The 12,885-nt window shown below is 36.3% G+C and overlaps 2 protein-coding genes across 3 annotated transcripts; both read left to right on the top strand.

Annotated features, from left to right (window-relative positions):
- The first annotated feature begins 316 nt into the window (after positions 1-316).
- LOC145015710 (uncharacterized) lies at positions 317-3,119 on the top strand. 2 transcript variants are annotated; one of them, XM_078974183.1, is made up of 9 exons: positions 317-487; positions 827-979; positions 1,611-1,699; positions 1,949-2,075; positions 2,160-2,234; positions 2,308-2,429; positions 2,523-2,598; positions 2,686-2,745; positions 2,882-3,119. In XM_078974183.1, exons 2-9 carry the CDS (start codon positions 863-865, stop codon positions 3,014-3,016), a joined length of 801 nt encoding a protein of 266 aa, XP_078830309.1. In that variant the 5' UTR covers positions 317-487; positions 827-862; the 3' UTR covers positions 3,017-3,119. The 2 variants fall into 2 exon arrangements, with proteins under 2 accessions (XP_078830309.1, XP_078830310.1); XM_078974184.1 differs by lacking the exon at positions 317-487 and adding an exon at positions 501-707.
- Positions 3,120-4,306: 1,187 nt separating this feature from the next.
- LOC145016533 (calcium uniporter protein 1, mitochondrial-like) lies at positions 4,307-6,254 on the top strand. The gene is made up of 2 exons (XM_078974817.1): positions 4,307-4,958; positions 5,549-6,254. Exons 1-2 carry the CDS (start codon positions 4,521-4,523, stop codon positions 6,035-6,037), a joined length of 927 nt encoding a protein of 308 aa, XP_078830943.1. The 5' UTR covers positions 4,307-4,520; the 3' UTR covers positions 6,038-6,254.
- The last annotated feature ends 6,631 nt before the right edge of the window (positions 6,255-12,885 follow it).

Here is a 12,885-nt window from a genome sequence, read left to right on the forward strand (position 1 = left end):
AAAACTTAGTAAACAAATGTACACAAATCAAAGAATAAATTCATCCTTTTAAGTCATTATCCTAAATATAATTAACTTTTTTCAACATCACCATATCACACAAAGAAAAGACGACACATCACTACTACGAGCTGAAAGCTAAATTGTATATTGATTTCAAATTTGAATGTTCAAAACAAGTGATTTGTTTTAAAATTAGAAGTTAAAAAAAATTATAGATATAAATAAATTTAAATATAAAGATATTGATATAGATATAAATATATAGATAATCTTAATATATATTTTTTTGTAACAACTATTTGAAAATATTGGGAAACAAAGTTGCGAGGATCATGTGAAGTGCTATCGAATTCGAAGGTCCGGTAATCGCAACAGCACTTTCACTCCCGTATATATCTCCGGCTCCAAAACAATGGGCGACCCACCCTCACCCCTTCTCTCTGTCAACCCAGAGACCTTTATCCGCCATTGGTCATCGATCGAGGTACTAACACCATCGACGTTTCATCTTTTTTACAGCCCCCGATTCATCCATTTCAATACTCTTTCGTATATCATTCAATCATTCGTAAAATTGACCAACATAAAACAATTCTGACAATCCCCTTTTCATAAATTCCTAAGACCCTCTCATCCAATCATTTATATTATAACCAGAGGAGGGGTTCTTGCTCTTTAGATTTTCTTTTGGTTCACAAAACCCAGTAGGTTTATAGATTATAAACGCATGTTATGTTATAGCTCTTGACCTATGATACGTGATTTATATCTCCACTTTTGGTTTTGTTTATGTTGATTCGTATATTATGTTTTCTTGACGTAGTTTATTGAGCTTTGAAACCGCATATACGGAAGAATCATGCTGGGTTCGAATCATACTTCCCAAGGTTTAAACATTATCGCCGATTATCCTGGTTTAAGTACCGAAATCCGATGGTTGATATCGGCTTTTGGAGGCATCATCATGTGTAAACTTGTAAGTATTGGTTGCTGATTTTGTCTTCTTTTACATATTTGAAGTGAATATGTGTTTTGATTGACTGATTTTATAAATAATAACTTGATTGTTGTATATATAGTATTTAACTTCTAAGTTCGATTGTGAGTAAAGTAGTTCATACATAATACATGATACATACATTAATGGGGTGTTTGGACTTGTGTCTTCAAAGCGATTATTAAAAGTCTAATTCAAATTAGATAATCATGATAATCAGTTGATAAAAGCCAGGACTAGTTTAGATAATCAGCAATCGGTAAAATATTTGATCCTATATAATCAGAAAATCAAAACGATAATCAGTTGTTGTCAATTTAACAACAAAAACATTATCATGGGTTCAAGCGGCAATGGTATATGAAAAAGGAAATAACGAACAAGGTGCATCCATAATTGATACAGAACACCAAAGAAATATATGTTTTTTTCAGTTTTATTTTCATCAATCAGTTTCATAGTTAATTCATAAAGAGCAGTTAAATTCTTTGTTTGTATTCGTTTCTGCTTTATGTGCTTGTCTTTTCTTGAAGGTAGATGCCAATACATTTGTCATCTTCTTGTTATATTTGGAAAGGGACTAATACAATCACATTTCTTCTTTTTGAAGGCTTATGAATTTACCGGAATATTTACACCCTTTGTCTTCAGAGGTTTTATCAAGCTCAACAACGCACAAAAACTTGAATGGAAAAACCGGTTATTTCCCTTTATCTTTGTAGTCATCGTTCTTTATATTGGTTATATGCAATTAATAGCAACGTACATCCATTCATTTGTTTATTATAGCATCGTACTTTTGTTTCTTCCTACTATAGAATGTTATAATACACAAACACATGGAAGTACATTGCTGTTTCTTGCATTTAGCCTTATTTATTTATTTTCAAATTTTATATTTTTCTTACAATTCTCTTAGTTAATGTGGTATTAGCTTTCGTTTTCCAGGGGTTTCTCAACCTTCCATGCACTTTTTGTGGCCATTGGTTCTGTTTACCTTTTACTTGTTTCAGATCTTTTTAATGAGGAGTTCTTCATCAAGAGAAGGTCTACCTTATCAGACACCATACTCGGTGTATGTCCGATTTTCACATTATTTATTTAACTCAAAACCGTTAAATTATTTCTCTCAAACCAATTAATCCATGTGCTTTTGCAGATGTCTTGCGGTTATTTTTTGTCAGACGTGGCCATGATTATTTGGGCATATCCAACTTTAGGTGGTCTTGAATATGTAAGTAACTCTTGTTCACTTGATTACAGCTAGGGACAGTTTCGTAATTTTACATTTACCTCTCTTCTCTTAGGTGTTGCACCATGGGCTCTCATTGTATTCAATCATGCAATCTGTTTTAACGGGTGAAGCCGAGTTTTACATCTTCATGGTTCTTTTCACAGAAATTACAACGCCCTTTGTGAACTTAAGATGGTAACCAAAGTGTATGGATATACTTACAATTTTCCTTTTTCTTTTTTGCTTTCATATTCCAGAAAAAAACTCATATTCACCACACAAATGCAGGCATCTTGATGTTGCGGGCATGAAGTCTTCAAAGCTTTACTTGTGGAACGGTATTGCAATGTTCGTAGGGTGGTTGGTACGTGTATAATACAACCAAAAAAAATCATCAATTTGTGTCGTTTTTACAGTAAAATGTTGATACGAAAGCTTCCGATTCTTGCAGGTTGCAAGAATCGTGTTGTTTGTCTTCTTTTTCTACCACATCTACAACCACATTGATCAGGTAAATGATCTAACTGTGTGTAAAACTTTGTTAATTTGACAAGAATCGTGTTGTGTTTGGCTTCTTTTGCCCTAGAAATTCGGGATCAGTTTTGGGAAATTGTTGTTGAGAAATGATATTGGAGTCGGTTTTGCAGGTGAGGCAAATTAAAAACGCGGCGTTTTACAGCTTGCATACGATCCCACCGGTGTTGGCTGTGATGAATTTGTTCTGGTTCTTTAAAATTGCGAAAGGGATGATAAGAACTCTCAGGAAGAAGAAGACTCAATAGTCCCATAGTTACACCAGCTAAAAAGAAAGGGTAATTATGTAATTAGACATCTTGTGAATTCAAATCCTGTACAGTTCTATTTGTGTTATCGGTGCATTATAAATGTTGCAATGTTTATTTAAAAAAAAAAAAAAAAAAAAACATATATAATTTTTTGTTTTGAATCAAAGGTATAAAAAACATGTTTATGTGATGGTGGGTTTTATATTACGTTTGAAACATATATTCTTTAAATTATATAGAAAAAAACATGTCCATATGAGGGTAACTAGTGTTTCAAAACAGGAGCTGTACATAAACATCAAAATTCCGGGTTTCTTGGTTTAATCGGTTACGTCTGGACATCTTTGTAACTAAAATCCAAACTTGTAATTTGGATATTAGTTGATTTGGGTGAGATGTGTCCCTCATCCATAAGTTGAGTGTTTAATTATTGTTTGAGACAAAATAATTAGTTTATAAGTAGAAATAGAGTGTGTGTCATTTAAAAAAAAGTATTATAACAAGGTCTTTAAAATAAGAAGAAAATAATAAATAAGTAATTTTGGTTGTTCCTAAGTAATTAAATTATTTTGTAACTTGTATGGTTTTGATTATCTAAAACAAATTATCTGAATCCATTATAACAATATAACCATCATCACTTTATTTATATACCAATTGAAATATCAATTGTTTAAGTGATTGACAAATTATAAATATTTTAAAATACTATTAGAAACGATAAAATTAAGTTCCTAGTATATATTTGTTTATTAAAGCATTTGAAACAAGCATGTTAAAGGATTTGTAGTTTAAAATCCTTATATTCCTTCTTTTAATAGAATCACTAACAATAAAGAATATGGATGGGAAATCCGAAATCTTTAAAATATGGGGGTCAATATTTGTCTTTTTTACATACTCGGTTTTCGGGTGCCTTTCCAAAAAAAATCTCGGTTATATTATAATCAAATAAATCAAATATATTAGGATTATAAAATGATGAGATAAATTGCCTCCTACCTTTTACTCCTACAATTATTCCTACCCACTAAAATTATAACAAATCACCATTCAATTTAATTGTATTTGATATATTCCTAATATAGTCTTAATCATTTAGTTTAAAAAATATGGAAAGATGACACTTGTCATAATTTTATTGAGTAGGCATATTTGTAGGCATAAAAAGTAGGAATCAATTTAATTTCTCTAAAATGATTTACTTAAGCATTAAATAGTATTAAATAGGGAATAGTAACAACAATTTCCTGTTTAGGTCATAATATTTAGATAATCCAGCCGACTCAACTCGCAATATGATGCGGGAACCCGTGTAAACGGTCAAAACGGGAATTCTCACCCGTTCTTCTCTCGCACCCGCTGATACACACACGCTTTCTCTCTCTAAAATTGGCATGGATTCCAATGGCTTATCATTCTTCACTTCTTACCACTGCCATGGCTAAGCTCTTGTCGATTTAAAAGCCATTATAAGACGAGATCGGAATTGCAAGAAAAAATGTGGAGGTCGTCGTTTTCGCTATTGAAGCAGGGGGTGACGTCGGCGGTTGTTAGATCAAAGCCGGTGTCGTTCGGACGGAGAAAAACCGGTTTCGTTGAAGCCAATAACAAGTTATGTTCTTGTTTGTTCTCAACTTCGGCCGGCGGCGGCGGCGGGGTAGGGTTAGGGCAAGGTGAAAAGGGTAATAATGACAATAATGATAGTATAACGTTTGCAGAGGCGAAGAAGCTAATGAGATTGGTGAATGTTGAGTCCTTGAAGATGAAATTGACTACCGAAGGCAAGGAGACGATTTGTTATTCGGAGCTTTTGGAGGCGTGTGAGAGTATGGGCGTCACGAAATCCAACGAGGAAGCGAAGGCGTTCGTTAAAGTTCTTGATGAGGCGGGTGTTGTTCTTATTTTCAGAGATAAAGTTTATCTCCATCCAGACAAGGTATAATCTAACATCCTTCTCTTCATATCTCTACATTTGTGTTGTCCGATTTTTTTACCTGATTCTTTGCTTCAAGTAGAAGATAAGTGTTGCAACCTTTTGGGGCATTAAAATTAGATCTATAATCTGTGAAGTGGTTATGGGATTGGTGATTAATGGCGTAGTTCTTTGTTTTCATTTGAGAAACAATAGCTGTACATGATTATTATTATATCACGATTGATCCTAATTAGATACTTAGATGCTTAAAGATAGAGACAGATAGCAACCCAGATAGCTAATTAGATAACATGATATTTTACTTTCATTACCAATACAGACAATGCACTTAATTTTTTACTAATAATAGCAACATACTTGCATTTCATTATCGCAATCTGAAATTTATACTTGTACCATTTTTGAAGGAAAGTCTGAAGCATCTTTTGATCCTATCTAAAATTTATCTCAAAAGCCAATGATTACTTTTGTGATACTTGATTCAAAGTGCAGAAAACACATGGGTCTCTTTAGACATTATACCTGTACCATTTTTAAAGTGAAGCAACACCCTTAGTGTCGGACTGCAACATGATTAACTGTTTTGTCAGGTGGTGGATCTGGTAAGAAGGGCGGTGCCGCTAGCGCTGACACCAGAAGACGACCCACGGAGGGAGGAGCTAAGAATCCTACAAGCAAAACAGGACGAAATCGACATGTTAGCTCATAAACAGGTGCGCCGGATCCTATGGATGGGCCTTGGGCTTTCATTGGCCCAAATCAGCCTCTTTTTCCGTCTGACATTTTGGGACCTTTCATGGGACGTTATGGAGCCAATCGCGTTTTTTACAACTGCATCTGGTCTAATCATCGGTTACGCCTACTTTCTGTTTACCTTGCGGGACCCGACTTACCAAGACCTGCTGAAAAGGCTCTTCCTTTCGCGTAGAAGAAAGCTTATGAAAAAGCATAACTTTGATATGGTTAGATTCATGGAATTACAGAAGAAATGCAAGTCGCCTTTAGATTCACATCCTGCAGCCAAACATGAGATAGCAGGGGTGGAACTTGAAACACGGGATCTCTTACATAGACATTGACACAAAATAAAAACTCCTACATATCATATGTTGCTTCTATGTTGGCGTTGGTGCCCCTTTTTGACATTAACATAGAAGCTTTGACTTTTTTTAGTTGACTCATGATCTTGTCTTGGTCAGGAAAAGCTTATAAACGGTGTAATTTTGTTTTTCTTTGAGAATATAGGAGAAGAGAATCAAAAGGGTATATTAATGGAAATTTCAGATATTAACTAAATACTTGGTTGAAATGTCTATTTGCTTGTTGGTGATCAAGCTAGAAATGATCACAATAAAAACTACACAGGTCTGGAACAGAGGCGAGAATGCACACATAAAATTTTCTGAATTCTTCTTTATTTGACACACTCCAAACAAACTACAAACTGATTGCAATTTATAGACTCTTATCACATTAAAACCTGAATTAAAAGTGCTTTTAAAACTACCAAACTATAACTGAAAACTTTAACTTCCAGGTTAACCACAATGTGGTAACCGATTATTCTCTTTATTGCATTAAACTCAAATTCAAATCAGAATTAACTCCAATACTCTCCCCCCTAATTCTGAATAGGGTCTTCAAGCTTCTCAACTCCCAGAAGACTTTTCATCTCAGCAAACTTCACTCGGGGTAATGCTTTGGTCAGAGTATCTGCTCGTTGCTCCTCTCCACTTATATGCTCCACACAAATTAATCCATTTTCCACACACTCACGGATGAAATGGTATCGAGTCTCAATGTGTTTGCTCCTACCATGGAATACAAGGTTCTTCATGAGTTCTATTGCAGATTTATTGTCTACATATAACTTGATCTTTCTAACCTCCCGGCCGATCAATTCCTTTAAGAGGTTTCTTAACCACAATGCTTGACAAGCCGCTGATGTTGCTGCCATGAATTCTGATTCACAGGAAGACAGAGCCACAGTCCTCTGTTTTTGTGAACTCCATGTGACCAGATTTCCTGAGAGATAAAATGCCATTCCAGTTGTGCCTTTGCCATCATCACGATCCATCCCGTGACTACTATCACTATAACCCACCAAGTTTCCATCTCCTCCTTGTCTATACATAAGACCATGATTAATTGTACCCTTTACATACCTCAAAATGTGTTTTACTGCCTTTAAATGACTTTCTCTAGGTGACTCCATGTATCGACTGACCACCCCAACTGAGTAACTAAGATCTGGCCTTGTGTGTATCAAATAACGCAAGCTCCCAATAAGACTTCGAAATTTAGTAGCATCTACTGTGGCTTCATCTTCACTCTTGGTCAAGCTAAGTTTTGGTTCCATTGGATATTTTGCCTCATTGCAATCTGCCATACCTGCTGCTGTTAGCAATTTCTTTGCATATCCCATTTGACTGATTGCTATACCCTTTTTACTTTGTTTCACCTCAATTCCAAGGTAGTAGGTTAGCAGTCCCAAATCACTCATATCGAATACTTTCTTCATTTGGTTCTTGAAATCAGCTATCTTTTCTTCACAACTACCTGTCACAATCAAGTCATGTACATATACACCAACTATTAGCACCGCTTCTGCGTTTTGAAGTCGGTACACGGCCTGTTCTTGGGGGCACCTGTGAAAACCCATATCCTTGAGTGTTTTGTCGAGCTTAACGTTCCACGCTCTTGGAGCCTATCGTAGCCCATAGAGAGCTTTATTTAATCGGTAAACCTGATGTTCCTTGCCTGCAATAACAAACCCGTCCGGCTGTGAAACATATACCTCTTATTTTAACTCTCCGTTTAGGAAAGCGGATTTCACATCAAGATGGTGAACTTTCCAGCCTCCCATTGCTGCAAGAGCTAGGAGTACTCGAATTGTCTCCAATCGTGCAACAGGCGCAAACACTTCATCAAAATCAACCCTCTTTCGTTGTACATACCCCTTCGCGACCAACCGCGCTTTGTGTTTTATTACGTTTCCTTCTGGATCCTTTTTTAATTTAAATACCCACTTCAGTCCAATGGGTCTATGTCCACGTGGCAAATCTGTCAGATTCCACGTTTTATTTTTTTCAAGTGAGCCAAGTTCAGTTTTCATTGCTTCTAACCAGTCTTGATCCCGTGTTGCTTCCAGATAGGTGGAGGGTTCTTCACCAACAAACATTAGGTCTACTTCTTCATCTTCAATTGGGTGAGTTTCAGCATAGATCTCAGGTAGAGATCGAAACCCACGCACAGGGGTATTATCAAACATGGAAGGGCTTATTCCTTCGCTGTGTTCAGAAGATGTGTTTGAAAAATCAAACGTAAGAGGAGTTGAGTTTGTTGGATTACCTGTGCTCGTGCTTGTTGGTGCGCTGAAGGAGTAACCACCGGCTACTGGAAAGAAGGATTTTCTTCATCACCTGGGTTTTGATACACTTCTCGTCCATCTGTCGGTGAATTAAAAAAACTTCTAAAATACCCAGGTTGTTCATCTTGCTCTCTATTTTGGGCTTCACCCCATCTCCACTTAACTTTCTCCTCAAATATGACATCTCGGCCCACCATTATCTTATTCTCTTTAGGGTTGAACAATCTATAAGCCTTACTATCTGGTTCGACCCCTAGATACACCACCTGGATACTTCGATCACTTAGCTTGGTTAATTGATTTGATGGCTTCTTCATGTGTGCAAGGCAACCAAACACTTTGACATGCTGAAACGTTGGTTTTTTTCCTTTCCATCCTTCATACGGTGTCATATCTTTTACACCTTTCGTTGGCATTCGATTTAGAACATACACTGCATGACGAACAGCCTCCCCCCACAATCTTTCAGGCACACTCATAGTCTTCAAGAATGATCTCGTGGCTTCAAGAACGGTCCGATTGCGACGTTCAACTACACCGTTTTGCTGGGGCGAATACGGTGCAGTTAATTGCCTTTTGATGCCTTCTTTGCTGCAAAATTTTGAGAAAACTTGGGAGGTGAACTCCTCTCCCCGATCTGTCCTGAGTACCTTTACCTTGTATGGACTCTCATTTTCAACCTAAGCTTTAAACTTCTTGAAGGTTGCAAAGGCTTCGTCTTTTGATTTCAGCATATGTACCCACATGTATCGCTAAAATCATCGACCATTAGCATGAAGTATCTGTTACCTGCCAAAGTTTGTGGTGTTATTGGACCACAAAGATCAGCGTGAATTAGCTCGAGAGGTTTACTTGCTCGCCACATTGCTTCTTTTGGGAATGGTTGTTTGACTTGTTTCGCGACCAAACACCCATCGCAAACTTGTGTCGGGTGTTTTATCTTTGGCACACCTTCTACTAATCCTTTCTCAACCATTGATTCCATAACTCGAAAGTTTACGTGCCCCAACCTCGCATGCCATAGCCAAGCCTCGTCATCAATACTAGTTGCCATACAAATCGGTTGTGAAGTTTTGAGAGTGATCTTGTACAACCGGTTCTTGGACCGTTGTACCTTCATTATCAATCTTCCATGTTCATCATGTACTCGTAGATACTGATGCAACATCTCAATCGTGTATCCTTCTTCTGTCATCTGCTCTAGACTCAGGATGTTACAATGCAAAGCTGGAATGAAATATATATCTGGTACAAGTATTTGATCACCATTCTTGCACTTAAACAAGATTGTCCCTTTTCCTTCAATCTTCACTTTAGAACCATCGCCAAAACGCACCTGTCCGGTCACCTTCTCATCGAGTTCAGCAAAGAAACTTCTCATGCCAGTCATATGATTACTGGCACCATTATCCAAATACCAAAGGTCTTCACCACTGCTCTTCTTTCCTGGGAACACCTTGTCTTCATTTAGTAACACCATGTTGTTTGACTCTTCCCCAAGGATACTCAACAGAAGTGCTTCTGGTTCATCATCACGATTTTGAGTTTGAGTCAAGTTTACTTCATCTTTTCTTTCCTTTGGAGCTTTGCATTATGATGCATAGTGACCATATTCTTCACAATTGTAACACTTTATATGACTTTTATCCCTTCCTTTTTTACGATTATTGTGTGAGTCATGAAACTTTGTAAAGCTTCCACGACCACCTCTGCCCCGTGTACTTGCTCTACCTCGTCCACCACTTCGACCACCTCTGTCATGATGTGATGATCCACGTCCCTTACCACTCGAGAAGGAACCCCCCTTTGAAGCCTTTTGATTGTTTTGACCTTCTGATCGGGTAAACAACAAACTTCCTTCCCCGGTTGTATTATTGCTTCGAAGTTTCAGCCGATCCTCATAGGCCTTGAGCCTTCCTATAGCTTCCTCGAATGGCATCTCATCCACATCTGAATATTGTTCAATGGATGCTACCAGTTGCAGGTAGTTATCTGGGACGGAGTCAAGTAGTTTTCTTACGAGCACACTATCTTCAAGGGTTGTGCCAAGACTGCTGTGCTTCGAGATCATTGCACCTAGTTTTCCCGCGAACTCATCTATAGACTCCCCGTCTTTCATCCGTAGGGCCTCGAACTCACTCTTGAGAGTGTGCAATCTTGCTTTTTGAACTCTATCAGCCCCGAGAAACCTTGTTTTTAAAGAATCCCACACTTCCTTTGCTGTCTTCTTCTTTGCCACCTGTAACAAGATGTCTTCCGGTATTGCTTGGAAAAGATAAGCCCGAGCCGACTTATTCTTTTTCTCATCCATAGCTTCTCCCTCTGCTGGTTCAATGGATTCCCATACTCCTTGGGCATCCATTATAGCTTCCATTTTGATCGCCCACGTGGTGTAGTTCGTGGGAGTCAACATCGGACATTGAAATGGCACTCCACCATTCTCTCTTGTAACAAGTTGGCTAGATGACGACATGGATTCGTAACGGATATATTTGGGCATGAACCGAAAGCTTTGATACCAAGTGTTGGTGATCAAGCTAGAAATGATCACAATAAAAACTACACAGGTCTGGAACAGAGGCGAGAATGCACACATAAAATTTTCTGAATTCTTCTTTATTTGACACACTCCAAACAAACTACAAACTGATTGCAATTTATAGACTCTTATCACATTAAAACCTGAATTAAAAGTGCTTTTAAAACTACCAAACTATAACTGAAAACTTTAACTACCAGGTTAACCACAATGTGGTAACCGATTATTCTCTTTATTGCATTAAACTTAAATTCAAATCAGAATTAACTCCAATATTGCTTTTGTTTTTTTTTTTTTTTTGGTCTGATATGAAGTTGAGTGGAACAGTATAAAATTGTTTTGACTGTTTGTTCTTGTTCATCTCTTGTGCTGTGATTAAAATTTTAAGAGCCTGTTACACATGGTCCCTTTGCTCAAATTTTCTTTTATGGTGCACCTTTTGAATTTCATATACGGACTAGAGAGGCACCCATCCACATCTATTACAATCTTTCTTGGGTTTGATCTGTGCAAATAAGTTTTTTGGTTGTGGATAAAATCGATTTAGATGCAAATGCAACTTTTCTGTGAAATCCATTTTGGATGCAACTGTAATGTGTTTTATTTTATTGTAATTCTTCTTCTTCTTTTTTTTTTTTTTTGACAAATTATATTGTTTTCTAATATATGTGTTTAACAACACCTCAAAATAGGGATATTAAAAAGTCCCGTGGGATCCCGATCCCGAATGGGGAATATTTGTTTAAAAAATCGGGGACGGGGGCAATGTTAACCCCCGTTTTAATTTCGAGGGCGGGGGCGGGGGTAGGTAGTCCCGTCCCGAACCCCCAATGGGGACCCCGTTAATATATTATTTATATTAATATATATATATTAATTATAAAAATATAATAAACAACATCAATTATTTTAAACTTCCAAAATTCAATTAAATATAATGTTTTTAAGTTTATAGTATAACGTTTTTAAGATGTTATAATATTTTTATGTTAAATATATAAACTTATGTTATAAATAACTATTTTTATCCAAAATGGTTTCTTTTAACTCAAAAAATAAACTTCTTTTAGCCTAAACAACACCTTCGTTGGCCCAAAAAAAAGCAACCTAAACGGGGGCGGGGCGGGGGTAATCCTGGGACTCGGCGGCGGGGGCGGGGGCAGGGGCAGGGGCTGGGGAACAGGAAAATTTCGGGGGTGGGGGCGGGGGATGCAATCCCCTTCCTGTCTTCCCCCGTTGACATCCCTACCCCAAAATAACATATCAAAGCCAAACAATTGGATATGTCAAAACGGTTTAAGTTTTTAATAGGGATGATGATCTATAAGCATTTTTTGTCCATTTTAAAATATTATATAAACAATTAACGTGTTAGATATTAGTTATGGTTACAAATATTGCAGAGACTATGGAATAGATGAAACAAATAATTATGAGCATGTTTGACAAAAATAATTGATAGTTAGAAGTTGTACGTTTTATTTGTTAAACGAGTGTTTTACAAAAGTAACTTGGTAAACAAGTGTTTTACAAAAAAAAAAAAAAAAAAAAAAAAAAAAAAAAAAAAAAAAAAAAACTGAAAGCTTTTAAAATGTTTAAAATTACATAAAAAGACAATTGTTTTAAAAAAATAAATATATAAATATACTTTTTAAGGACAATTCTGAAAATTAATTAAAAAAGTTCAAATAGTTTTTTTTTTAAAACGTTACTTGAAATATGCTTTAGATTTCGAGCTTTTAATTTACACTAAAAGCTAAACTCATTTTTTTGTTTAAACTTTAAATCGAGCTTTTTGTTAAAAGCTAAAAGGTGGAGGCTGCCAAACACGCATATATGTCTTTTTATTTATTTGTGTATTTTAGCATACTACTTTCATTTATATATGTTACAACACTGTATTTTTTATTTTTATTTTCTTATTAAAATGTTGTACTTAAAAGTATGAACAAACTTCTTTGTTTGGACACAACAATATATTTCAAAATAGGGTTTAATTGCAAAAATTAACAACATAC

Source organism: Lactuca saligna, chromosome 9 (assembly GCF_052625555.1).
Source record: "Lactuca saligna cultivar CGN05327 chromosome 9, ASM5262555v1, whole genome shotgun sequence".
In the NCBI taxonomy this organism is placed as follows: domain Eukaryota; kingdom Viridiplantae; phylum Streptophyta; class Magnoliopsida; order Asterales; family Asteraceae; genus Lactuca; species Lactuca saligna.